Source organism: Pezoporus wallicus, unplaced genomic scaffold (genome assembly GCF_028554395.1).
Source record: "Pezoporus wallicus isolate ANWC-B61680 ecotype Strahan unplaced genomic scaffold, APGP_CSIRO_Pwel_v1 contig_3488, whole genome shotgun sequence".
NCBI lineage: Eukaryota > Metazoa > Chordata > Aves > Psittaciformes > Psittacidae > Pezoporus > Pezoporus wallicus.
The window spans coordinates 543,307-567,102 of record NW_026635397.1 but is presented as its reverse complement, the minus strand read 5'-3'; the positions used below and the strand labels follow the sequence as shown (position 1 = coordinate 567,102).

The window sequence follows — 23,796 nt, the reverse complement described above, 5'->3', positions numbered from 1 at the left end:
TGTTGAGGTGTTTCTGGGATTTTATCACAGGATTGTGATAAAACCAGGGTTGTTTTTATCACGAGCATTGCTAAAATGGGTGAAAACTTGGCCACTTGAGCTATTTCTGCAGTGATGATGCTGGACTCTTCATGCCTGTGTAGCTGTGGTGGGTTTGAACCCTGCAGCTAAGGGTTGGAGGGACCTTCCAGAGCCCATATCATGTCTGCAGGGTCTCTTTAGGGGGAGTCGGGAAGTGTTGAGTAAGTGCTTAGTAAGCATTTAGTAAGTATTTAGTAGCATTTCCAGGCCTTCATCTGCCACCTCAACAACTTGCAGTTCCAATCAGTGCTTTGCACTGATGAGGAGCAAGACCCTGCCTGTGGTGGTGGTGCTTTGCAAAGGGGTGAGCTGGCTGGAGGGTGAACCATGCTAGCTAAGAGAGCATCTTTCCTCCTTTCCATTTTCCCCACTGCCTGTTCATTGCTTTTCCTTGCTGCTGCTGGCAGCTCCAAGCCCCCCTGTCTTACCTGCTCTGATAAGACTTGTCTCAAAGCCTGGTTTCTGTGTATTTAATGCCTGCCAAGCCCTCTCACCTCCCAGCAGGACCTGAAATAATGCTCTTCTCAAAGGGAAAAGCATTTCCACACAACTTCTCCCTTCCCTTTTCTGGCTGGAGCTCGGTGCATCCCTTCCAGCTACCCACATTCCCAGCATACCAGTGCCAGGGGATGGTTTGGGAGGCATTTCAAGCAGGCTGGAGTATCTCCTGCTCAGGCTTTCCCCTGCGGATTTCCTCTTGCAGCATTCCAGAAAAGGGCACCAAATCCTCCAGGGCTTCTGTGCTGGAGGAGAGAGCCCCACTAGGTTAGAAACAGCCGAAGCAAGCGGTGCTTGTCTTCCTCTTCCCATCAGCTCCGTATTCCTACCTAAGGAATGTAAGTTTAGGGGCGATTTTCTGCTTGATTTAACTTTAGAGATGAGGGATTTAAGGGGGGGGGGGGGGGGGGGGGCAGAAAGGAAAAACAGCGTTGGGAGTGACACCAGCTGAGGTATTACCAGTGCTTGCATCAGCCACGGTGTTGGCAGTCCAAGTGCTGTGTGTTCTGTGGCAGTGGGAGATGGTTCAGGCTCGGCTCAGCTCTGGGATGCTGATGCAGCATTCCCCAGGGATGCTGGAAGTGCTTTTGGAAGCATTTCTAGAGGAAAAAGGAGATAAACCCCCCTCTATTTGTGTTTTTTCCTCAAGTAAAGCAGGGCAGTTGGTGCAAGAAGGGATGTTTTTCTGCCTGGTCCATGCCTGGTTGGCTAGGATGCAGGAAAAGCCGGTCCCCATCCCAGGATATTCCAGTGTTGCAATGGGAGAGAGTGATGACCTGATTGAACATGCAAAAATCCAGGTCCTGTGGGCCTTCCACACTCGCTAACCTCTGCCCTGGGCTCCCACAGCATCTGAGTGCCTGATGGCTTTATAAATATGTATTAGAGCAATGTAACGTGTAAGTGCCCTGAAAGCTCTTGTGGAGAGAAAGACCAATTTATGAGCCTTGGGGCAACATAACCCCAAATAACTCTTACAGGTGTGAGGGCTGCTTTGTACAAGATTGTAGCCAGCAGTAGTGTTGTGCAAGACCAGGCTGTCCTTGCTCTCCAAAGCCTGTAGTGATTTGTAGGCGATGCCGTGCTTACTTACTATGAGCACCCAGGTTATCTTTATGGAGAACATGAGGATGTGAGAGCTGGGAGAAGACTCTTTAAGGGGAGACCTTAGAGCAGCTCCAGTGCCTAAAGGGGCTACAGGAAACCTGGAGAGGGGCTTTGGACAAGGGGAATGGCTTTAACCTGCCAGAACAGGGGAGATTGAGATGAGCTCTCAGGCAGGAGCTCTTCCCTGTGAGGGTGCTGAGGCGCTGGCGCAGGGTGCCCAGAGAAGCTGTGGCTGCCCCATCCCTGGCAGTGTTCAAGGCCAGGTTGGACACAGGGGCTTGGAGCAGCCTGCTCTAGTGGAAGGTGTCCCTGCCCATGGCAGGGGCTGGAACTAGGTGAGCTTTGAGGTCCCTTCAACACGACCCAGTCCCGGATGTGCCGTACGGGACTCACAGGGTGGGTCCGGAGCCTTTGCTAACGCGCTGCGCTCTGTTCCTCTCCCCAGGCTGGTAGCTCGCGGTGACGCCGCGTCCCTGCAGCCGGCTCTGCCCGCGTACGGGCCATGGCTCCCTAGTGCCCCCGGCCCGGCAGCGATGGCGGCGCAGCGCATCCGAGCGGCCAACGCGGGCGCGTTGCCGCGGTGCAAGTCGGAGGGGACGCTCATCGACCTCGGCGAGGGGCTGGCCGAAACCAGCCTCTGCGATGTCAAAGGTGGGTCGGGGTCCCACGGGATGGGTGCGATGATGCCCTCTCTCCCCTATGGTCCAGGACAGAGGTGATGGGGAAGAGCATCAAGTGCTGCTGCATCCATGGGGGCGAGGATGGGCTGGGACCCAACACTAAAAGGTCCATCAGCTCGGAGAAGTGACAGCAACAAGGTGTTTGTTTTCCTCTCCACTGGAGCTGGGAGCTTGCAGGTTGCTTGAATAATCTTTCTTTCTTCCTTTTTTCTGCTGTTTCTCCACCTGTATTTTACCTTACCCAGCAGAAAAGCTGTGTTCAGGGAAGAAGGGAATTACTGCTCCCCTGGCAGAAATGCATCACATGAAATAAATCCAGGTGGAAGTTAGCGTGCGCCGAGGGCCTTTAAAAGGAAACATGCACAGAAGTGATCGCTTTTGCGGGTGTAGCAAGAAGAAAGCGAACATCAAACACACTGTAAATGAAATTGTTTTGAATGCAAAAATAGGAATTACTCATATTCTCCAAGGGGTTTCCTGGCTTCAACACATCCCTGTTAACCCTGCTGCTGGTGTGCAGAGCTGTAGGGACATGGGGATGGCCACTTGTCTGATCCAGAGGGATGGGGAGACCAAAATGCCCCATCCTGCAGACAGCTCTGGCTGCAGTGCTGAGTTCATGGTGGCTTCCTACCAAGGTGGCAAAACAGTTTCAGCACGGAGTTTATGTTATGGTGAATAAATGTCCTCATGGCTTTGCCTGCCTGCTGCCAGGGGAAGCGGGTTAATGGTGGGCTGTTTAGGATGTGTACAAACTCTTCCCTTAATATATAAAAGAGGGGCTTTGGACAAGGGATGCAGGGGCAGGACAAGGAGAATGGCTTTAACCTGCCAGAGTGATTCTGTGATTTAAGGGGTGCTGCCATTCTAGCTTTTGCCTCTAGGAGTTTAGATCCCAGCATGCCAGGTGAAATGGAGAGCTGGTAGGAAGCAACTCCTACTCCTTCAAAACTCCCTCCAACACATGTAGTGCATCATCCATCAACGGTTCAGCAGGGCAGCAGGATGCTGGTGCCTCGTACAGGAGCCACTGCATGGGGCCTTGAATTGAGGGGAGGTTTGTTGCTAAGGCAGATGACTGCATCAGGAGCATAACAAGTTGCTGCTTCTCCTGTTTTGGCTCCCACTGCTCTTCCCAGCTGCATTAGTGCCTTTAGATCATGAACCCTTTAGGAAGAGGAACATGGACGTATCAGAAGCACCAGAGGGAGAAGGAGGTTTGAGAGGTTGTAAAACTACCTTATTTCACCCCTTGAAACAGAGGGGATTCTGACCTGAAATAAATGATTACAAGTAAGATGTGATTCTTGTGCATTGCTTACAATGCTGTTTTCTCCTTGGCTTTGCAGTGCCTTCTCCTAGTGCCTTGCTGATCGACAATCCCACATGCTTTGGAAACGCGAAGGAAGTGATAGCAATCAAAGATTACTGCCCAACTAATTTCACCACTTTAAAGTTCTCCAAGGGGGACCACCTTTATGTCTTAGACACATCAGGAGGGGAGTGGTGGTATGCTCACAACACCACCGAAATGGGTTACATCCCTTCCTCCTACGTCCAGCCTGTAAACTACCGCAACTCTTCCTTAACAGACAGCGGGATGATAGACAATCTACTGGAGAGCCCTGATGAGGGGGTCAAGGAGTTAGACCTGCTTGGAGAGTGGACTGATGTGAGAAGGAACTCTGGAAAACCCTATAGTAACAACCCGTTCTTGAATGGTGTCCAGACAAACCCGTTTCTGAATGGGAATCTGCAGACAGTGCCCAGCTCGGACAGAGAATCCAACTCCAACGTCACTGTTGACTTGCTGCTCTTTGACACGGGGACCCCTGCTTCAGCTGCTTCCAGTTTGGCTGCTAATAGCAGCCTGGGTAACATCTTTGATGAGTTTCCCTCTACAACCAGGCTGGATCTGGAGCAGCCTGTGAAAAGGGATAATCCCTTCTTCAGGAGTAAGCGCTCCTATAGCTTGTCCGAACTGTCCGTTCTTCAGGCCAAGTCGGATGCTCCAGCATCATCAGGGTTCTTCAGCGGTCTGAAGTCTCCCACCCCTGAGCAGTTCCAGAGCCGGGAGGACTTTAGGACAGCGTGGTTGAACCACAGGAAGCTGGCTCGGTCTTGCCATGACTTGGATTTGCTTGGTCAGAATCCTGGCTGGGGTCAGACGCAACCGGTGGAGACCAACATTGTCTGCAAGCTGGATAGCTCTGGTGGGGCTGTTCAGCTTCCAGACACCAACATCAGCATCCGTGTGCCTGAAGGCCACGTGTGCCCTGGGGAAACGCAGCAGATCTCCATGAAGGCAATGCTGGATCCACCGCTGGAGCTGAACAGTGACAAATGCAGCACCATCAGCCCGGTCCTGCAGATCAAACTGAGCAACATGGAGGTGAAAACCTTCATCATCCTGGAGATGAAAGTGTCAGCAGAGGTCAAGAACGACATCATGAGCAAGAGCTTGGTAGGACTGCAGTGCCTGCGGAGTGACATGAAAGAGGGGCCATACACACCGATGCAGCTGAGCTACTCCTATGGGGACACAATCCAGGTGCAGCTGGAGAACCTGGAGCCTTGCATGTACATCGCAGCCGTAGCCCAGGGGCAGAACATCCTTTACCCTTACACCGTTTGGGATTACATCAGCAAGAAGATCACGGTTGGTGTCTATGGCCCAAAACACATTCACCCCTCCTTCAAAACTGTCGTGGCCATGTTTGGGCACGAGTGTGCACCTAAGACTCTCCTGGTGAATGAGGTCACAAGACAGTCCCACAGCCCAGCTCCTGTTGCCCTCCAGCTCTGGGGGAAGCATCAGTTTGCTCTGTCCCGGCCTCAGGACCTCAAGCTCTGCATGTTCTCCAACATGACCAACTACGAGGTGAAAGCTAGCGAGCAAGCCAAGATCGTGCGGGGCTTCCAGATGAAGCTGGGCAAGGTCAGCCGCCTCATCTTCCCCATTGCATCCCTTGATCCCAACGAGCTCTCGGACTTCACACTAAGGATACAGGTCAAGGATGACAAGGATGCCATTTTGACCCAGTTCTGCGTCCAGACCCCGCAGCCACCTCCAAAAAGTGCCATCAAACCAATGGGGCAGAGGCGGTTCCTCAAGAAGAGTGAGGTTGGGAAGATCATCCTTTCACCTCTGGCTGCCACCACCAAGTATCCGGTTTTTCAGGACCGGCCAGTGTTGAGCCTGAAGTACGGCAAGCTGCTGAAGACGGTGGTAAGGCAAAGCAAGAACCACTATTTGCTGGAGTACAAGAAAGGAGATGTCATAGCCCTCCTCAGTGAGGAGAAGATCAGGTTGAAAGGGCAGCTGTGGACCAAAGAATGGTACATTGGCTACTACCAGGGGAAAATAGGTCTTGTACACACCAAAAACGTGCTCGTGGTTGGGAAGGTCAAGCCCAGCTACTTCTCTGGGCCAGATCTGACCACCAGCCTATTGCTTGAGCAGATCCTGAGGCCGTGCAAGTTCCTGACCTACATCTATGCCTCTGTGAGGACTCTGCTCATGGAGAACCTCAGTAGCTGGAGGTCTTTTGCCGATGCGCTGGGGTACTTGAACTTGCCGCTCACCTTCTTCTGCCGAGCGGAGCTGGACAGCGAGCCGGAGCGAGTGGCCTCTGTGTTGGAGAAGCTGAAGGAAGACTGCAACAACAGCGAGAACAAGGAGAGGAAGTCTTTCCAGAAGGAGCTGATGACGGTGAGTCTGGGGTCTGATGAGGGGGTCTCAATTCCCTGCTGGGGGACATGGACGTTGCCTCAGTCTATAGGAAATCAAGTCCATCTCTAAGGTCTTCCACAGCCAGGTGGAAGTTCAACCCTGTCGCTGTGCGTGTTGGTGGGCTGCTGCTTTAATGGCAGTAGATGGGGCTTGTGCTGGTGAAATGCCATGGGGGGACATGTTGTCTGAGGGCAGGCAACAGGCTCGCTTTGGAAGGAAGCTTATCTGAAGCCCCTCAAGATCAAGGTGATTTTTGGTCCCATGTCTGCTTGACTGATCCCCTTCAATGATGGATGCTTGTAGGAGTCACTCAGGAGCTGGTGGTTTCCTCAGTCCCTGTCTCAAAGTGTGCATCAGTAAAGGCAATACTAGTGGAAAAGCTGTCTTCACTTGGGATCTGAATTTAACAGGCAATTTAGGTGATCTTATGTTTGGAAGTCAGCTTGGTTTTGGGCAACTAAAGTAGTAACTTGTGGATGATCTATTAGTTGACATACATTCTCATAAACCATACTGAGTAATTGAATGTAATGAGTAAAGTCATCAAAACTGAAGCCATTTGTGAACTGACAAAGGAGCTGTGTCACTTGATGAGCATTTGGTTCCAAGGTGTATGCCTGGCTCTAGTGGCCAGCTGCGAGAGAGCAGGAGGTTTAGAGTTGAAATCCTTCCCAGAAAGGGTTGTCAAGCACTCCCCCATCTCTTTTTGGGTGGCAGCTAAACCCAAGGTACCTCTGAGCTGGGATGCTTTATATCCAGCTGTGGCTCATGTTTGCAGACTGGAATGCATGGCTCACTTCTGTCCTGAAAAGCATTTGGGGAAATGCTGCCTCTGAGTATTTCTAGGATGCATTAGGAAATCTCTTACAAGAAATCATCTTCATGATCTTTTCTAGCATTTTAGAGAAAGTGAGCCAAAGAAAATACAGGATAAAATGGTCTGGAAAAGATTTGCAGCTCTCCTCTAAAAAGGCTGTCCTGTAGAAGCAGGATAACTGAGTTATAGGGAATCGTGTGGTTTAAGATGGCAATTGATTAAGGAATAGCAACGGCTTCACTTGGCGACAGTGGGTGCAGGCAGCAGCAGTAAAATGAAGTTGTGAGAAGGCAGCCTGGGTAAGGAGGACTGGGCCCCTCACTACAAGAGAGACACTGAGGTGCTGGAGCAGGGCCAGAGAAGGGCAACGGAGCTGGTGCAGGGCCTGGAGCACAAGTGTGATGGGGAACGGCTGAGGGACCTGGGGGGTTCAGTCTGGAGAAGAGAAGGCTCAGGGGGACCTTATCGCTCCCTACAACTGCCTGACAGGAGGATGGAGCCAGGAGGGGCTGGGCTCTGCTCCCAAGGAACAAGGGATGGGACAAGAGGAAACGGCCTCAAGCTGCACCAGGGGAGGTTTAGATGGAGCTGAGGAACAATTCCTTCCCCACAGGGTGCTCAGGCATTGGAACAGGCTGCCCAGGGCAGGGCTGGAGTCACCGTCCCTGCAAGTGTTCACACACCATGGAGATGAGGCCTCAGTGCCATGGGTTAGTGGTGGCCTTGGCAGTTCTGAGGGACGGTTGGACTGGATGAGCTTAAAGGGCTTTTCACCTGGTTGATTCCATGATTCTATTTCATTTCCCAAAATTCCCTTAAATATAATGGGGAAATCTGAGGCTGGAGTGTGAGGTGTATATACCCCTGTATATAGGTGAGAGTATATAGCCCATCAATAGTCATGGAAGTATTTTCCAGCAAGTTCCCCATGCCTGGGTACCACTCTGTGGCCCGTGGGACTTTCAGGTGCCAGGTCATGCCACCACTGCTGCTTCTGTTGAGGGTTCCTAGGGCCATCATATGTGGTTGTCTGTCTCCTTTCTGGGGCCATCCAAGAGAGGAGAATACCCACTGAGGTAGTCAAGGCTGGTGTCTGACCCCATGATTTCCCTAAGGGAGGGTTTGCTCCTTTAATCATTAGCCTGAGTGAACAATGAGATGAAATCTGTGCTCCTCTTGCTGGATGCTCTCAAAAGCTTTATGCTGTTTGCCTTACCTGTAAGCATTCCTTTTAATCTATTCCCTTTGTCTCCAGGGCTCCCAGACTGTCTGTAGGTCATGGAAAATCTGTGTCAGACCTCAGTGGGGAGAATAAGGAGAAGATAAAGCTCTTTGGGTACTCAGAGAGCAGCTTCTTCAAGGGGAGGGCTGTAAGCTGCAGGAAAACATCCTGCTCCCCGAGGGATGCCGGGAGTGCAGAGCTCTAGAGCAGGATTTATTTCCCTTGTTTGAATGGAGGCTAATCCTGAGTGTTGGCTTTGTTTGCTCTTCTTTGTGGGTCTGAGCCTGTCCATCAAGGGTGAGCTCCCTTTCTGGTGGAAGATGCTGCTGCTTCTAAACCCCATTGGTGCTGTCAAATTCTCCTTAACTTGGGGAGAAACGCAAGGTATTTTATTGTGTTTAAATCCGATTTGATTTGTAACAAAGGGACTTGCTTTCCGATGGCTGCTGGCAAGAACTGGTTGCACTAAGATCTCATCTGACCATTGCTTGTCTCATCTCAAAGGGACTGTGAAGGGTGAAGCAGTCAGAGGAGGCTTATCTCCTTTGAGTGTTGAGTACACAGAACTGCAGTGGCAGAGCCATGCACCAGCTGCCAAGCATGGAAAAGCCTGATGATGGTGACTAGTTAATAAGTGACCTGCTTTTAATCATTACTGGTTTTAATCAAGCACCAGCAGTGCTTTGTGGAGGTAACTGGGGGAATGTTGCTCAGATGTTAGCCTGGGCACTGATGCAAGAAGAAGCTGGGCCACCAGTACCTGACCATGCAGTGACTGCACTACCTGGTCCTTCAGATGGACCTGTGATGAGACAGAACAATTCTCTCTTTCTCTGCGTGTTTGTATAGAACCACTCATTTATCATCACTTTCCATCAGATGCTGCTGTTGGGAAAAATATGGGTCTTCTGGGAATGGTGTTGGGCATGTCAGCAGGGAGCTGTAGAAATCAGGAGTTTTTCTTCTTCAGGCTACTTTTAAAGGTCATAGAGAAGATGATGTCGGGATCTTTTTCTCCCCGTTGTTTTCTGTCATTTGCTCTGCATGCTGCTTGCCTTGTACTGAAAGATAATGCTTGTCCCTGGTGTGTGCAGGTCCCAGAGAGCTGCAGGTGACCTTAAGCAGGGTGTCCATTGCTTGAACCTTGTGTTGGCACAGCAGAGCATGCCGGACCAAGGTTACTTATGTTGGACCCCTCTTACTCCTCAGTCCTAAAGCAATCAGCTGGCTAATGGTAGTCCTTGTGCTGGATTTGAGTCCTGAGGGAGACTGACTCCTGCCCTTCTTCTGACTTCATGGGAACAAATCCCCATCACACGTATAGATCCTGGATGCTGCTTCCCTAAGGAGCCACGCTGCACCGTGCTGAAGACCCGAAAGAATTGGTGTTTAAGATCATGTATAGTGCAGTATTTTGCACTTGACTGGTGATTTTAAGGGTGCTTCAGCCAAAAGAAGGGAGTGAAAGAGATGTTTAATGCCTAAAGTAAGGGTTATTTTGGGGGGTGCTTGCACACAGCCAACTCCTGTATCCCAGAGAGAATGATGGAGATGGAAGCCTGTGCATGACCATCCTCTCCCCAGTGGGACTCACCAGCTGCTAGGGGTTATAGAGCCTTTCTCCCTATGTCTGGTGAGGTTCCAGGTGAGAGCTGTGTTGTGGTGCCAGCCTAGGCACGGCACCTGCTGATGTGGGAGTGGACCATGAAGGTTGTAGTGATGGGCACAGGCAGGAGCTGGCCATGTATCTATAGGCAGTGTATGGAGTTTCCTTTACCTACTAGCCTGGCTTGCTTTCTTCCAGGTGCTGGTTTCCATTATTAGAGGATGGGAAATGGGATTCTGCATTTCAGAGCTGGGATGCAAATCCAGCCTCCCTTGGATGCCTTTTAAGTAGAGGCACTTCTATGCTGCTTTGAACTGGGATTTGAATATCAAACCACCTGCTTTACTTACCTGTCCGGTGGAGCTGGCTTGGAGCCCTTCTGAGGTTAATAAATGCTTTGGAGGGTGTTGGTGAGGCACAGCCCAGGTCACACCTCCGCAGGGAGCATGGCTGGGCACCAAGGGGTGGGAATGGGGTGGCTGTAGCCCTGTTACTTCCAGTCAGGGCTTGCAGGAGAGCCCCATGGCTGCCCACATTCCATGGGGTTCTATGACAGGGGGAGTAAGTTCTACCCAGGCTAAAAAGGCTGTGTTGCTGTTACCACTACCCTTTGGCTCAGACCTTAGTGGCTTTGTCTCCTCCTTGCACCCCATCCCCACGTGTCTTTGGTGCTCTTCCCATCTCGCATCACCTCTGCCCATTCTCCTGAATGTTTTCCCCAGCCCATAATGTGCATGCTGAGCCTCCCCAGCTCAAATAACGGGACAAAGCACAGGAAGGAGGTGGTTGTGGGCATCAGTAGGTTTCAGAGTTAACACTCACACTGCAGGGTGGGGAACGACCATCTCCTCCAGAACTGCTGCTTTGGGTAATTAGTGTCCCCAGCTGCTTTGCTTGGTGCTGTTCTCTTGTTTATATTGAGCAGCAGAAGAAACAAGAGAATCTGTGTCCTGTAGCTTTATCCTTAACCCCAGTGGTGCACTTGGCTCTTGGTGGTGGGCTCTTCTGATGCCTCAGACCTGCTCAGCCTCTGGCAAGAGGTGGGAGTCGTCCATCCACCTGGAAAGGCAGTTTTGAGGATGCTAAATCTTGCCCTTCCTTAGGATCATCTGGATCCTCTGCCTGCAGAGGAGAGGGTGATGGATCCATGGTTTGGGTGGTGAGGAAGCGCTGCTGCATAGGAAGTTCTGGCACACAGGTGTGAGATCTAAATGCTGCTTAATGCCCTTAAAGAACGATGCTCTTTGAAATGCATTTTCCTTGCTTGCTTAACAAGAGGGTTTGTTACTTCAGCTCACACAGGAAACCAGTGTAAGCACTTTGGAGGAGCAAACAAGCGCTGGGCTGCAGCTGTAATTAGAATGGAGCCCAACTTTAAGCTGGAAGCAGATAAGGGAAAAATCAACGTGCATTTGCCTTGCAAATTGCTGGAGTGCTTTCAGATGTTCCCATCTTCCACCAAATATCCCTGTGAGGATTTAACCCTTCTGCCCCAGAGCCAGACCTGCTGGGGTTTGCCCATAGCTCCATGGTGAAGGTATGAGTGGTGTTCCCAACAGGAACCAGCGTGGTTCCTTGGTGCTAGGCATCCCTTGCGGGGCTGTCCCCTGCATCCCTGAGCTGTGCTTTGCCCTTATGGAAGGGACACGTTGGAACACTGATGGGTGTGTTCACCCATCCTGAGTACACTGGTCCCATGACTCCAGATCTGGCTGTAGGAAAACAAGGAGGTATTCAGCAAATGAGCACCCAGGGCATGGTTTGGGATCTCTCTGCTTGATTGCCTTTAAAAAGGGGGATGCCATTTCCTTAATCCAAAACGCCTTTCTGTAGCCACTTGAGGCTCGGGCTGGGATTTGCTCTGCTGAGGCTGTTGTGGTCCACAGGCTCTGGCAAAGGATGGGGGAGCCCTGGTGAGTGGGCTATTGATTGTGTTGGTCAGATCTTGTCCTCTGGGAATTGCTACTTAAACCTTTCCTTTCCTGGGCTGCGTTTTGTGGTTTCTCCCATTTCACTTGGAGCAGATCTCCTGATGTTAATGGTTAACTCCTGTCCTCGAGATAGGAGCTCTTACCCTCAAGATAAGGCTGCTTTGTCATTTCTTTCCCCAGCTAAGACATTGCCAGCTGGAAAACCAGGGCTGCTGCTGTTCCTCTTCCCCCACTTTTTCCAAACCATGCAGAAAAATCTCAGCTTTTAGGTCCATAAATGATGGAGAAGGAGGAAGATTCTGAACTGGCATGGGGAGGCAGAGGAGCAGTGAGAAGAGCAAGAACATCCCAAGCCAAGCCATGGTCCTGTACTGCTCTTAACTGGCCCTTTGCCTGGGTCTCACCCCAGCTCATCTCCTCCCAAGGCTGATCATAGTGTAGAATCCCAGACTGGTTTGGGTTGGAAGGGATCTTAAAGCTCATCCAGTTCCAACCCCCTGTGATACCTTCCACTAGACCGGGTTGCTCCAAGCCCCAGTTTCCTCAGCCTGGACCTTTGTCCAGGTCCCATCCCGAAGTGTTCTGGTTGGCTCCTACCCACTGATGATGCTCTTCTGTGCTTGGGGAGGGAAGCTGCATGGACTGTGCTGGATTAATTACATTGATTAAAGGCATCTGTTCCTCTTAGCCCCTGGGATGCTTTAAACGGCTTATGGTGGCGCCTGAACATCTGGAGGGGTTGCCTAGAAAATGAGGCTGGGGTATGGTGCTCCATTCCATAAATGGGATTACCCTTCTGAGGAGCCTGGTGGCCTCATTTCACCAGCTGCTGCTCCAAAGGGGGTGGGAGGCTTTAGAGTGGCTTCTCAATGGACTTCTTCCCTGCGTGGTTCCTTTCCTATTCCCGCTTTCCTTGACTCTCTCAGTTGGTTCTCACCCCTGTCCTTCAGGCCCTGCTGAAGATGGACTGCCAGGGGCTGGTGGTGCGGCTCATCCAGGACTTTGTGCTGCTCACCACAGCTGTAGAGGTGGCCCAGCGCTGGAGGGAGCTGGCCGAGAAGCTCACCAAGGTCTCCAAGCAGCAGATGGATGCCTACGAGGCCCCGCACCGGGACAAGACAGGAACAGTGGACAGCGAGGTGAGAGCAGTGGAGCTTGGTCTCCATCCTTGGGTTGCAGGTACCTTCAGAGCGTGTTCTACTGGAGCACCTTTGGGGGATAAGAGGGATTTGGGGATGGTGGAGAAGTTTTTGGGTATTCCTAGGAATGTGCTTGTTCTGGGATGGGAGTGCATAGGGTATGCATTGGATGATGCTTTCCAGCCTGCCTCTGCTCTGATCTACTCCCTCTCTGCCCTATGTCCCTGGAAGTGCTCACAAACCATGTGGACAAGGCTGTCAGTGACATAGGTTAGTGGTGGCCATGGCTGGACTTGATGATCTTAAAGGTCTTTTCCAACGCGGTTGAGTCTCTGGTTCTCTGACCACAGGCCATGTGGAAGCCAGCGTACGACTTCCTTCTCACCTGGAGCAGCCAGATGGGCGACAGCTATCGCGACGTGATCCAGGAGCTGCACACCGGGCTGGACAAGATGAAGAACCCCATCACCAAGCGCTGGAAGCACCTCACTGGCACCCTGATCCTCGTCAACTCCTTGGACATGCTGCGAGCAGCTGCCTTCAGCCCACAGGACCATGAGGACTTTGCCATCTAGGTCCTGCAGCGCTGGTTTTGTCTGTATCTCCTTTGCTGGGGTGTTTATCCTGTGCTTTCCCCCCCTTCTTTTTTTAAGCAGTTGACTAAAAAGAGATGGAGGTTGTTGCTCTTCTTGGGCTTTAAGAGGCCAAAGTTTCTAAGTTCTCCACCAGGATTGGGAATCAGCAGGAAACATCCCTCCTTGATGGGAAGGCATCCAGCAGGGAACAGTTTTTCCTATGGCATTGCTACCACTTCTTTCTTACTAAAGAACTTCCAAGGGGGGGAGGGACATGAGAGAGATCCCATTTTTTAGGCATTTACAAATAAAAGTCTACTTTTTGTAACAAGCAGGAAAGGTTGGAACCAGTTTTGGGGGTGTGTGTGTGTGTGCTGTGTCTGGCTTTTACACTGTAGAAACCCCTTTTAAAGTGTTTTGGAGCTGAATGTGAGGCATGTAAATGTGTCTTTTGAAGAGACAGCACAGTCAATGCCCATGGGCAGGCTGCCAGGCAGTAAAGCACGATTGGAGCTCAGGATGTCCTCAGCCCAACAGCATCTTTCACCAAAAAGGGTTTATTTCAACAGAGAATGTTTAAATGCTCACACACCATGTAGATGAGGCCCTCAGTGCCATGGGTTAGTGGTGGCCTTGGCAGTGCTGGGGAATGGTTGGACTGGATGAGCTTAAAGGGCTTTTCCAACCTGGTTGATCTGTGATTCTCTGATTTCAGGTTTTGTTTTCAATTTCATTGATTTCTGTTTGATTTGCATGTCTGCAAATCCATGTTTTCTTACGGCAGGGGTTGGAACTGAATGATCTTAAAGTCCTTTCCAACCCAAACCAGTCTGGGATTCAGGGATGCTCTGGCCATGTTCCTCTTTGCTCCTACCTGGTCTGGGAAAGAAGGGCATCAGTCTCTGATTTAGGCTGACTGACTCCCTCTTAGCACTTCAACTTCCAAGGAAGGATTTGGCTGCTTTTTCCCCTTGGGCCAATGAAAGGAGCCAACTCAGTCAGCACCAGTCCCCTTGCAAGTGCATTCACACCACTTCCTCCTCTGCTTCAGCCAGCACAACGGAACAATCATCTCACAGCAGCTCAGCATTAATGACTGAAGATGATGTGTTAGAAGGGGAGAGGGAAGGAAAGTCACCTCTGGGTTATCAGTGTCTGTACAGAAGAGCTGGTTTATCCATGAGGTTTGCTTTGACCTCACCAGCGCTCGGTGTCTGCACATCAAGCTCAGTTTGCAATGAAAACCAGCGTCTGATTAAAAGCCCTGGAGCTCTGTGGGCATCTATTTCCATCCCTAGAAATCCCCACTGAAAAGCAATTGCTTTGCTTCCTTTCCAGCTCTTAATTAAATGCTTGTCTTGGATTAGCTGCTGTCAGGACACCCCTGTCTTGCAACAGGAGGAGCTGATCACGAGTGCTTAGAGGAGAGGAGGTGGCTCAAGGGCTGCTCATAGGTTTGCCTCTTAGGGCAGGTTTCTTTGTCACCAAAGTCTAACCAAAGTTTCCTTGTCTGCTGGACCTTTTTGCACCTTAATAACCAAAAGCCACCTTCTTCAGGCCTGATCGCTTGGAAAACATGGGCTTGAATGACTGTAAATGGATGGAGGTGGTGTTTATCCTATCATGCTTTCCCAGGGTGACCCTCTCAAGCCTCCTGTTGGAAGTCTTTTGTTCTCATAACAGGCTTTACCCAAAGCATCCCCTGGGGCTCGCCTCTTAATCCACTGGTGAAATCCAGGGACTTCCAAGCTACAGGTGACACATTTAGTCTTCTTCATTATAATGTGGGGGGGAAGGCAGGCTATAAAGGCATGTTTTTTCCAAAGGCTTTGTGAAGAGAACTCTGGCCAAAACCCAGGCAAGCTTCACTCACTGAGCAGTCAAGGGGTGGCTGATGGCTTGATTTGGGGTGGAAGGACCCTGATGTCCTACGTGGAAAGGAAGGAGCCTCAGGCTGGGGAGATGAATGTGTTGGTTTTGATACTGCTTACCAGACTCGCTCGATGCTGAGTTGTGGTTTCCCCTTCTTTCCCCACCCCTTACAATCACTGGACCCTTTCTCTACATGAAATCATTTTGCATCCACCCTAAGCAGTTCAGACCACCCATTTGTGGCCAAAACTCGATGGGACACGCCCACCATCTACTTGAGCAGCCTCAGGAAGGTGCCAAACCCCAGTTCCTGCCCTGCTGTGATTACCCCCCACTGAATGGTAATTAAAGCTTCCAGCAGATGGTTTGCAAAGCCTGGTCCCTCGCTGGGAGGATGCTTGGTAACAGATGTAGCTTGCTTGGCTCTGCCCTAGCCAAGAGGGAAATGTCACCCCCAGCATCAGGCTGGGAGCATATCAGGGAGGAAATCTGCTCCATTTGCTCAGGCAGGCTATTGAAGCCAGGTCATGCCATAGGATAAGCTGGCCAGTGTGTGGCTGGCAGGGATTAAGGATTTGCTGATGACTGAGCAGCCTGTTCTGATGACTTGCTTTTATCATCCTAAGCAATCAGATCTGGTGTATGAAACCTTTTGCCCTTCCTTAATGGGAAGAGAATTGATGCTGGGAGCACTTGCTAGTACCTGTCAAGCAACGTGCAACAGCAGCTTATAGGGAGAGCCCTGACATCCACCATAGGCAGGGAGTTTGCTCTGGGACAGATGAGCTCAGAGACATCCTTGCCTCTCCCAGGAGTACCAGCATCCTCAGGCAGTGAGGAAACAATAGGTGATGGAGATTTGATGGTGATGGATTTTTACTTAAACAGGGGAAGTTCAGGTTTGATATAAGGAAGAAGTTCTTCTATGTGAGGTTGGTGAGGTGCTGGCACATTTTTCTCGGGTAGCCTGTCCTACATGGTTTGGTTCACTTTGGCCATGGGTTTTCCCCAAGTTTCATCACCTCACCTACAAATAACTTCTAACCCACCTCCGCAGATGAATTAATTGTGGCTGCTAAAAGGACCTGGCTTGCTCTTGCCTGGGAACTGGAGCTTGACCAAGTGCAGTGTGTCATGGGATGGGACATCTCTGGTGCCAAGCACCACTGGGATGCTGCATGGGGATCTGCAGGGGTATAGCTCCAGAGGAGGATGCAGAAGTGATGGCAGCATGTCGTGGTTTAAACCCTAGCCAGACAGCTTGTTCACTCACTCCCAGTGAGTGGTGCCGGGCTGGAAGCAATCGAGGCCCCCCCCCAGCCCCCCCCCCCCCCCCCCCCCGGGCTCTCCCCTTCCCTGCTCCTGGAGGGATGGGGAGGAGGATCGAAAGAGTGCAACTCCCACGGGTTGAGGCAAGAACTGTCCAGCAACCAATGTACAACACAAATCACCACCGCTACCACCAACGACAGCAATGATAAGAGAAAATAACAAGGGAAGAGAATGCGATACCACCCACCGGGAAATGAGTCCAACCCAAAAGCCCGTGTCCTTCCGGCTAACTCCCAGTTACATCCTGGGCATGACGTGCTGTGGTATGGAATACCTCTTGGTCAGTTTGGGTCAGGTGTCCTGTCTCTGCTTCCTCCCAGCTTCCCCTCCTCCCTGGCAGAGCATGAGGCTCACAAAGTCCTTGGCCAAACCAAAACATCATTGTTAGCAGCTCTGTTCCTAGGCCATAAGTCAAAACACAGCACTGCACCAGCTACCAAAAAGGAGAAAAATGACTGCTACTGCTGAACCCAGGACACAGCATCCCCCCTGCACTGTTCCCACCCTTTCAGGGAGGAGGGCAGAGCTCTGGACCATCACAGGCATGGTGCCTGCAATCCTGAAGCAATTTGGTGGATGCACATGGGTTTGGGGTGGGGGGTTTTGAGTTTGGGATGTTTTCTTGGTGGTGATGATGGGGGCATTGTTTCTTCTTGTTTTGCTGTTAAATGGGGCTGGTGCTGCCCTTGGCAGGTCGCATCCCCTTGCCTCTACTCCATGTTTACTCGCCTTGAGCTTTCAGTGCTTTCCAACAGTGGGAAGCAAGGCTGAAAGGGGGTTTGGGAACTCCCATGCAGCCCCCCCATGACAACTGGAGTCCTGGCTGCTGTTGCTGCAGCAGGTATTTACTTCTTAAATCAAGTGAAGTCATTGCAGTGTGAGCATGAAAATGGGAGCAAGCAGGGCAAGGCAGCACTGGGATCCGTGTGCTGGTGGCTGCACCAGGCACCCTGCACAGTGGAGGTGGATGGGGTGCTCACTGGGAGGTCACTGCTGTTTCTTGTTCTTTGACCATCAGTTTGTGCCTCCTTTCTGCAAGGGCAGAGAAGGGATTTTGGCTCCTGTCTGTTGGCAGGTGTTTCAAAGCAGAAATTTAAGGGTTTGCTGGCAAAGCTCAGGTTGCGGTGCCTGGACACTGGAGTGAGGTGGAGCCTGTGCAGCACGGGGAGAGGAGCAGGGGTCATCCCTGCCTCAGTTTCCCCTTTTGGAAAGTCACCTGGTCTCAGCTCTGCTCCAGAGATGATTGCCCCACACTCTCTGGCTCCTCACTCACTCTGAAATCCATCCCTGAGCAGCGGGATGGATTTCACGGGGCAGCCAAATCACTAGAACTTTCCCCAGCCCACTGCCTCTGCCTTGGTAGGGAAGGATGTTCTTGCTCCTTCCCGTCAGTGATAGCATTAATGATACTGGACTGCCCTCTGCTGGGCACAGCTGAAACGACACAAACGGGACTGTTGGCCAGTCCTGGCCTTGCACATTCCCAAGATCCCTTTCTCTCCATCTCATTTTAACAAGGGAGAAGAAGGAGCAGGACAAAAGAGGCGAGGCTAAGGAGACCGAAGGGAAAAGGAGAACACCTGGTTTCTGCTGCTGTTTTGCTTTAGTTGAGTTCAAGTTCTTTCTAGAAGACATGGGATGGATATTTTTAGTCTTCCTCCCTTTCTTTTAGCTCCTACACAAGAGGTTTTTTAATTCAACCATAACAAAGCCAATTAAGATTAATTCTTTCTAACTCTGTTCATCTGATCTGAAATCAAGGGGGTTTTCTCTTGTCCGTGCAGAGAAAGTCACTGGATGGACCATGGGGACATCCAGACATGTCACTGCAGGAACTGTGTGGAGCTGCAAAAGCTGCATCTTAAAAGCAGGTCAGCAGCTCTCAGGCACAGTGGAGGCTCTCTGTGTGACCCAAAGAAGGGTTTCCTTTTGTTTACCGGGGCAGGAGGAGGGGAGGCAAAGGCAGAAGATGAAAGCTCCTGGACAGGTTGCATTGGCATGGGTGCCCCCAGGAATCAGGCGCTGCAATGGGGACAGGCTGAGGAGAAGACAGACTGTCTTCTTGAGCTTCACAGCTCCCACTGAAGTACCTGCTTTTTCAAACAGCAATAGAAAAGAACAGCAGCAGGTACATAGCAGGATGCCTGTGCCATGATATGCTAGGCTGTTCCAGTCTGTTTTGAGCCCTCAGTATTAACTTTAAGGTCTTTTCTGACTTTTTAGCAATGTGAACTGTATCAGCTTCAAGAGGTAACCTCTCAGTGAGGACTGAATCACCAAGTAGTGATGCCGAGAACTGGCTTTTGTACATTGAGGTAGCTTCCACACTGCGAGGCTTCTCCAGCTCGCTCCCCATGATTGAACAAGCTTTCCCTTCCCCAGCCCTGCATCTCTCAAGTTAGAAAACACAAGAGCCATTATTGTTAGTACTGGGGATTTATTTATAAGGCTGGGCTTTGGGTCTCCACCTGAACAAAATTTACAACAAGTAAATCAGTTGGGTTTTATGAACAAGGATGCTTACAAAGCTCTAACAGGTAAACTTCAGATACAGCACTCTGCCTCATTGGGAACTTGGGTGAAACACCAGTGTCTTTACAATGACTTCCCTGCCAAAATGTTAATTTTGTTTAGGGGACTGTAAGCACACACAAAACCCATGTAAGATGTGCATCTAGCTAGCTTATGTGACACGTACTGTCAGTGTATTAACACTTGCCTCTTCTTTAACAACAGCTATACAAAGGTTTCAAAGTGCTTGATAAACCTGATAGCCTTAAAGTAGAGCAAATTGATCTCCTAAAGCCCTTGAAGCAAAATCTCATGAAATCCCTATATATATATGTGTATATATATACATATATATGTGTGTGTGTCTCCATTGCAATAGAGGTAAAAAAAAGGAAGTCAACGTGAATCCTCTGTACACCAAGATGTGGAAGCCAGGAGCCTTGGACTTAACACTAGTATCTTCCCAAGTGACTGAAGCGCTCCTATACAAAGTAATTTTAATAACCAATTCTTAATTAAAGGCAACAATTATATCAGTGAAACAACCCCTCCCATGGTGCTAGTTTAAAGGAACTACTATTTCTTGACTGAAAGTCAGCAATCAGTGAAATTTGGGATGGTCTCTGATCATGTGGTCTGGAGCAGAGGTTTATCTCCTACCATTGCTTTCACCTGCTAGTGGGACTTGGATTTGGTTGGCTTTCTTGTTCTTCCCTTCTTACAGCAGCACCTGCGGCAGCAGAACAGGCAGCACTTCAGAGAAATGAAGAGGGAGAGGAGGACCACGACAATGAGGAAGGCGATGACGTCCAGAGAGTGATACTGGATCCAGTTCAGGTCGTGAGCAGCAGGTCGGAGGTGTGGGGCTCCTTTGTGTCTCATTACAAACTCCACCCAGTGCACAGCCAGGTCCATGGGGTGGATGGGCCTGTCGAGGTGAAGGTCTGAGAGACGCTTGATGTTCTCTTTGTACCTGTCAAGAGAAGATGTTCAATGCTTTCAGTGACTTGTTCTTCTGAGACTGTGGCCCCAGAGGAAAAGGATGCGGTGTTATTTGGCTTATAGCTCACTGGGAATTTCTGTGGTGGTGTTTCTCCACCACCCCACGAGAAGGGTAATAGCAAAGTTATGGGCCCAGAGAAGTGCTGTTTTCAATGGCAAAAACAGAGGGGAAGGTTTTAGGAAAGAAGAAAAAGAAAAAGCTTAGTTTGAGCTGTCATCAGAATCTCTGGGGTGAAGGTATCTGGTTGAAATGTGACTGAGTGTAGAAAAACCATCCAGTTTTTCAAGCTCAAGATGCATTATTATTACTGTTGTTACCATTGCTCTAAGAATACTGCTTAGGAAGCAATGACAATAAGGTGCCATTTCTCAGAAACATGATGGGGAAGAGGATGCCAAATACCAAGAAGCCCTCAGAGAAGCAGGGAAGAGGAGGATATGTCATAGAATCATAGAATGGTTAGGGTTGGAAAGGACTTTAAGATCTATTTCCAAACCTCTGCCTATGGCAGGAGGGTCTTGAAGCACCCCTTCACCGTGATGCCTTAAAAAATCTTGGGCATGCTAACTGCAATACAGTGGTGTCTAGAGTAGTTCCCTGTACTGCCTCAGCATACTCTTGCATGTTCCTCCAGCTCTGTGCTGGAATTGTCCAGCTTTGCCAAGCCAGGCAGCAGCTCACTGTGCTCATACAAGCACTGGGAGGGGATATGACTGAGAAAGCCTTTCTGTAAATGAGGTCTGTTTAATAAACCCTGAAGCTGGAAGACAGCGCTTCCTGATGCAGCACAGCCTCTGAACTACACTGAGGCACCTCCAGTTGCCTCTCTTTGGGATATCTTCATCCATAGAGCATTAGCCAGGCAGCTGAGCCTTTCAGCCTTTTCAGGCTCCCCACTAACCCATGACACCACCAATCTGGGGAACAAAACCAGTGCCACATCTCCCTTCACCAATTGCCTTTTCTGCCATGTTGTATCAAAGCCCTCTACATCACTGCCTGGTCAATTTGGCTTTGTGCTCATCTTTTGTCAACTTGATTTCTTCCATTGCATATATACCCCGTCTTCTCTGATACGTGAATCCTCTCATATCAGCTGGTTCTTGTCACCTAATGCTTGTATTCCTGAGCAGCGAGAAGGAGAGTGCTGTTACAGGGACAGGATGAGGTTAACCCGGGGCCAGCATCAGCCTCTTAGTGATGTAACTTTGATATAAGAAGGCATATAAGAGCAGCTTAACATTCTGTTAAGCAGGAAGCTAGCATGGTGGTGTTAGATAAGAGTAGAACGGCTGTGTTTCTATTACTGACTTTTTATCATTAATAACTGCATGCAGGGCAGTGGTTATGTCCTGTGTAGTCATTTCAAGTATATTCAGTGTCAGTCCTGCCCCCCGTGACTCTATTCGCTTGGCGTTGTCCATCTGGTCTCCAAATAAAGGCATCAGCAGCATCGGCACTGCGTTGCATATGCCCTCGTAAATGCCATGGGAGCCTCCGTGGGTAATAAAGGCACGAGTCTTAGGGTGAGCTGTGGAGGAAAGAAAGACTTGCTTAGCTCTTTGATTTAGGCAGTCACAGTAACACATCCCTAGAGAAAAACTGCCACAGAAAATAGCACTGGTAGGTGTCAGTCAAGAACTTCATGTTGTCCTTATGACTGGAGGCTAGGCAGAGATAAAGACCTCCATTTTTGACAATAAGGGAGTCAAGTGTTGGGACAACTTTCCAAACAGAGTTGTTTCGTAAGTCAGTGGTTTTGAAGGTGCAATCAGATACCTTTCTAAGAGATAAGCTCTCTTTCAAACAGCAAAGTCTGTTAAGGAAGCCCTGTGACCCACAGTGATGCAGGGAGTCAGCATAAATGATGCCAATGTTGCCTTACAGCAGCAGTATGGGATTGAAAGCAACATGCTGGTATCACTCAAGGTATCTCATACCTACCTAGAAGGTCGTTCTGGGGCAGCCATTTGACGAGCTTTATGTTCTTGGGCATGTCGGGGGGCACCTTTCCTGTGTATCGCCACAAAACCTTGCAAGAGAAGTAACCAACATATCAGTTCTCAGCAAGTGGCCTCTTGCTGCTCCTCAGTAGGTTTTCTGGCATCAGGGAGCAGGAGAAAGAAGAGAGGAGCAAGCCCACTGAAAGCTGAAGGTAATCATGTACTGTGTTTGAAAACCATGTTGGATTGCTGTGCTGCAAGGGGAAGAGGGAAACCATACCGTCTGAGGGACTGTTCCCAAGGCATCAGCAATTTCTTTGGCTTTCTTCATAGGGATCTCGGAGACCATGGAGCCCAGGGAGAAGACAATAATGCCATGTTCTCCAGAGGCATTCACAATAGCTTCAAATTCCTGCCAACACAAATCACATCCTTAGTCAAAGTCCTTTTCATGTCATATGTCGTAGGTTCTGTCACGTTCCCACAAAACTGTCAGGAAAGGCAAGAAAATAAGCGGTCAACACAACAAAATGCTGATCAGGAAAATTAGTTATCTGTATTCTCTATCTTTGTATATCTATGTATATCCATAACCTGTTTAAGCTGAGTGGAGACCTCAGAGCAGCGTCCAGTATCTGAAGGGGGCTACAAAGGTGCAGAGAGGGACTCTTCATCAGGGACTGTAGCGAAGGGATAAGGGGTGATGGGTTCAGACTGAAACAGGGGAAGTTCAGGTTGGAGATAAGGCAGAAGTTCTTCTCTGTGAGGGTGCTGAGGCGCTGGCACAGGGTGCCCAGAGAAGCTGTGGCTGCCCCATCCCTGGCAGTAATCAAGGCCAAGTGGGACACAGGGGCTTGGAGCAACCTGCTCTGGTGGAAGGTGTCCCTGTCTGTGGCAGGGGTTGGAGCTGGATGAGCTTTAAGGTCCCTTCCAACCCAAACCAGGCTGGGATTCTGTGATTCTATATGAAAATGAGTCCCAGGGACAAAAAAAGTGGGCATATGTGGCTGAACAAAGTTAAGGAGGTGCCTGAGTGTTGGCAGAATTGAAGCCTGAACCAAGATTCGGGAGGGAAGTGAGAAAAGAGTGACTTTAAACCAGTCCTGTCGCAAAGTCTGCTTGCTCCAAGACATCAGTGTCTGTGCTTCAAAAAAAGATGCTGGAGCAATTAAGGAGATGAAGTCATCATCAGACTTTTCCTGGCAACCACCCCCCAGGTGACTACATCGTGCTTTATTTTCCTATTCATTGCAATCACATGCTCTGGATTTAGAGCTGATATTCTTCTTTTCACACCATGCAGCTGCAAGAATGAAGACTGGTTTTAAAGGTGTTCTAATAGCAGATAATTGTAACTTCTACTATTTGGATTTACTGGGTCTGCTTTGAGTAATGGCAATATTGAACCACTGCCAGGTTTTAATCTGTTTTGGTCAGTTGGTTTAACTAATAGGACTAGATCTGTCACTTGAATCCAAGAACAGAGGGATTCTAATGAAGCATAAAACCAGCCAAAGGCTGGAGCAAAAATCCTGTGCCATTGAGAACTATCTGGTAAAGCCAGGAAGGAAAGACAAAACCAGAGGGAATTGTTGCAGGCCTCAGAGTTAAATGAATGGACCAAAATGAACTGATGTTCCTGTAAATCTGTTGGAATTTCACCTTTGGGATCTAAGGGGATAACTGAGGTTGACTCCCTTAGTTTATGAGTGCCCTGGCCCTTCACTTGAGACTGTGTTCCAGACA

At 49.8% G+C, this 23,796-nt stretch overlaps 2 protein-coding genes across 5 annotated transcripts in view; one reads left to right on the top strand and one right to left on the bottom strand.

Annotated features, from left to right (window-relative positions):
- Positions 1–2,116: 2,116 nt before the first annotated feature.
- Positions 2,117–13,720, top strand: SH3BP4 (SH3 domain binding protein 4). The gene is made up of 4 exons (XM_057422399.1): positions 2,117–2,337; positions 3,716–6,078; positions 12,626–12,814; positions 13,165–13,720. The coding sequence occupies exons 1-4, from the start codon at positions 2,220–2,222 to the stop codon at positions 13,387–13,389; spliced, it is 2,895 nt and encodes a 964-aa protein (XP_057278382.1). The 5' UTR covers positions 2,117–2,219; the 3' UTR covers positions 13,390–13,720.
- A 5,876-nt stretch (positions 13,721–19,596) lies between these two features.
- Positions 19,597–23,796, bottom strand: part of LOC130606244 (UDP-glucuronosyltransferase 1A1-like) — a 28,992-nt gene continuing 24,792 nt past the window's right edge. For all 4 annotated transcript variants that reach the window (XM_057422439.1, XM_057422413.1, XM_057422429.1 and 1 more), the window contains exons 2-5: positions 22,331–22,462; positions 22,052–22,139; positions 21,419–21,638; positions 19,597–20,077 (exon numbers count right to left, since the gene is read on the bottom strand). In XM_057422439.1, the coding sequence (XP_057278422.1) occupies positions 19,780–20,077; positions 21,419–21,638; positions 22,052–22,139; positions 22,331–22,462 (738 nt within the window). In that variant the 3' untranslated portion in view covers positions 19,597–19,779. The remainder of the gene's footprint in view (positions 20,078–21,418; positions 21,639–22,051; positions 22,140–22,330; positions 22,463–23,796) is intronic.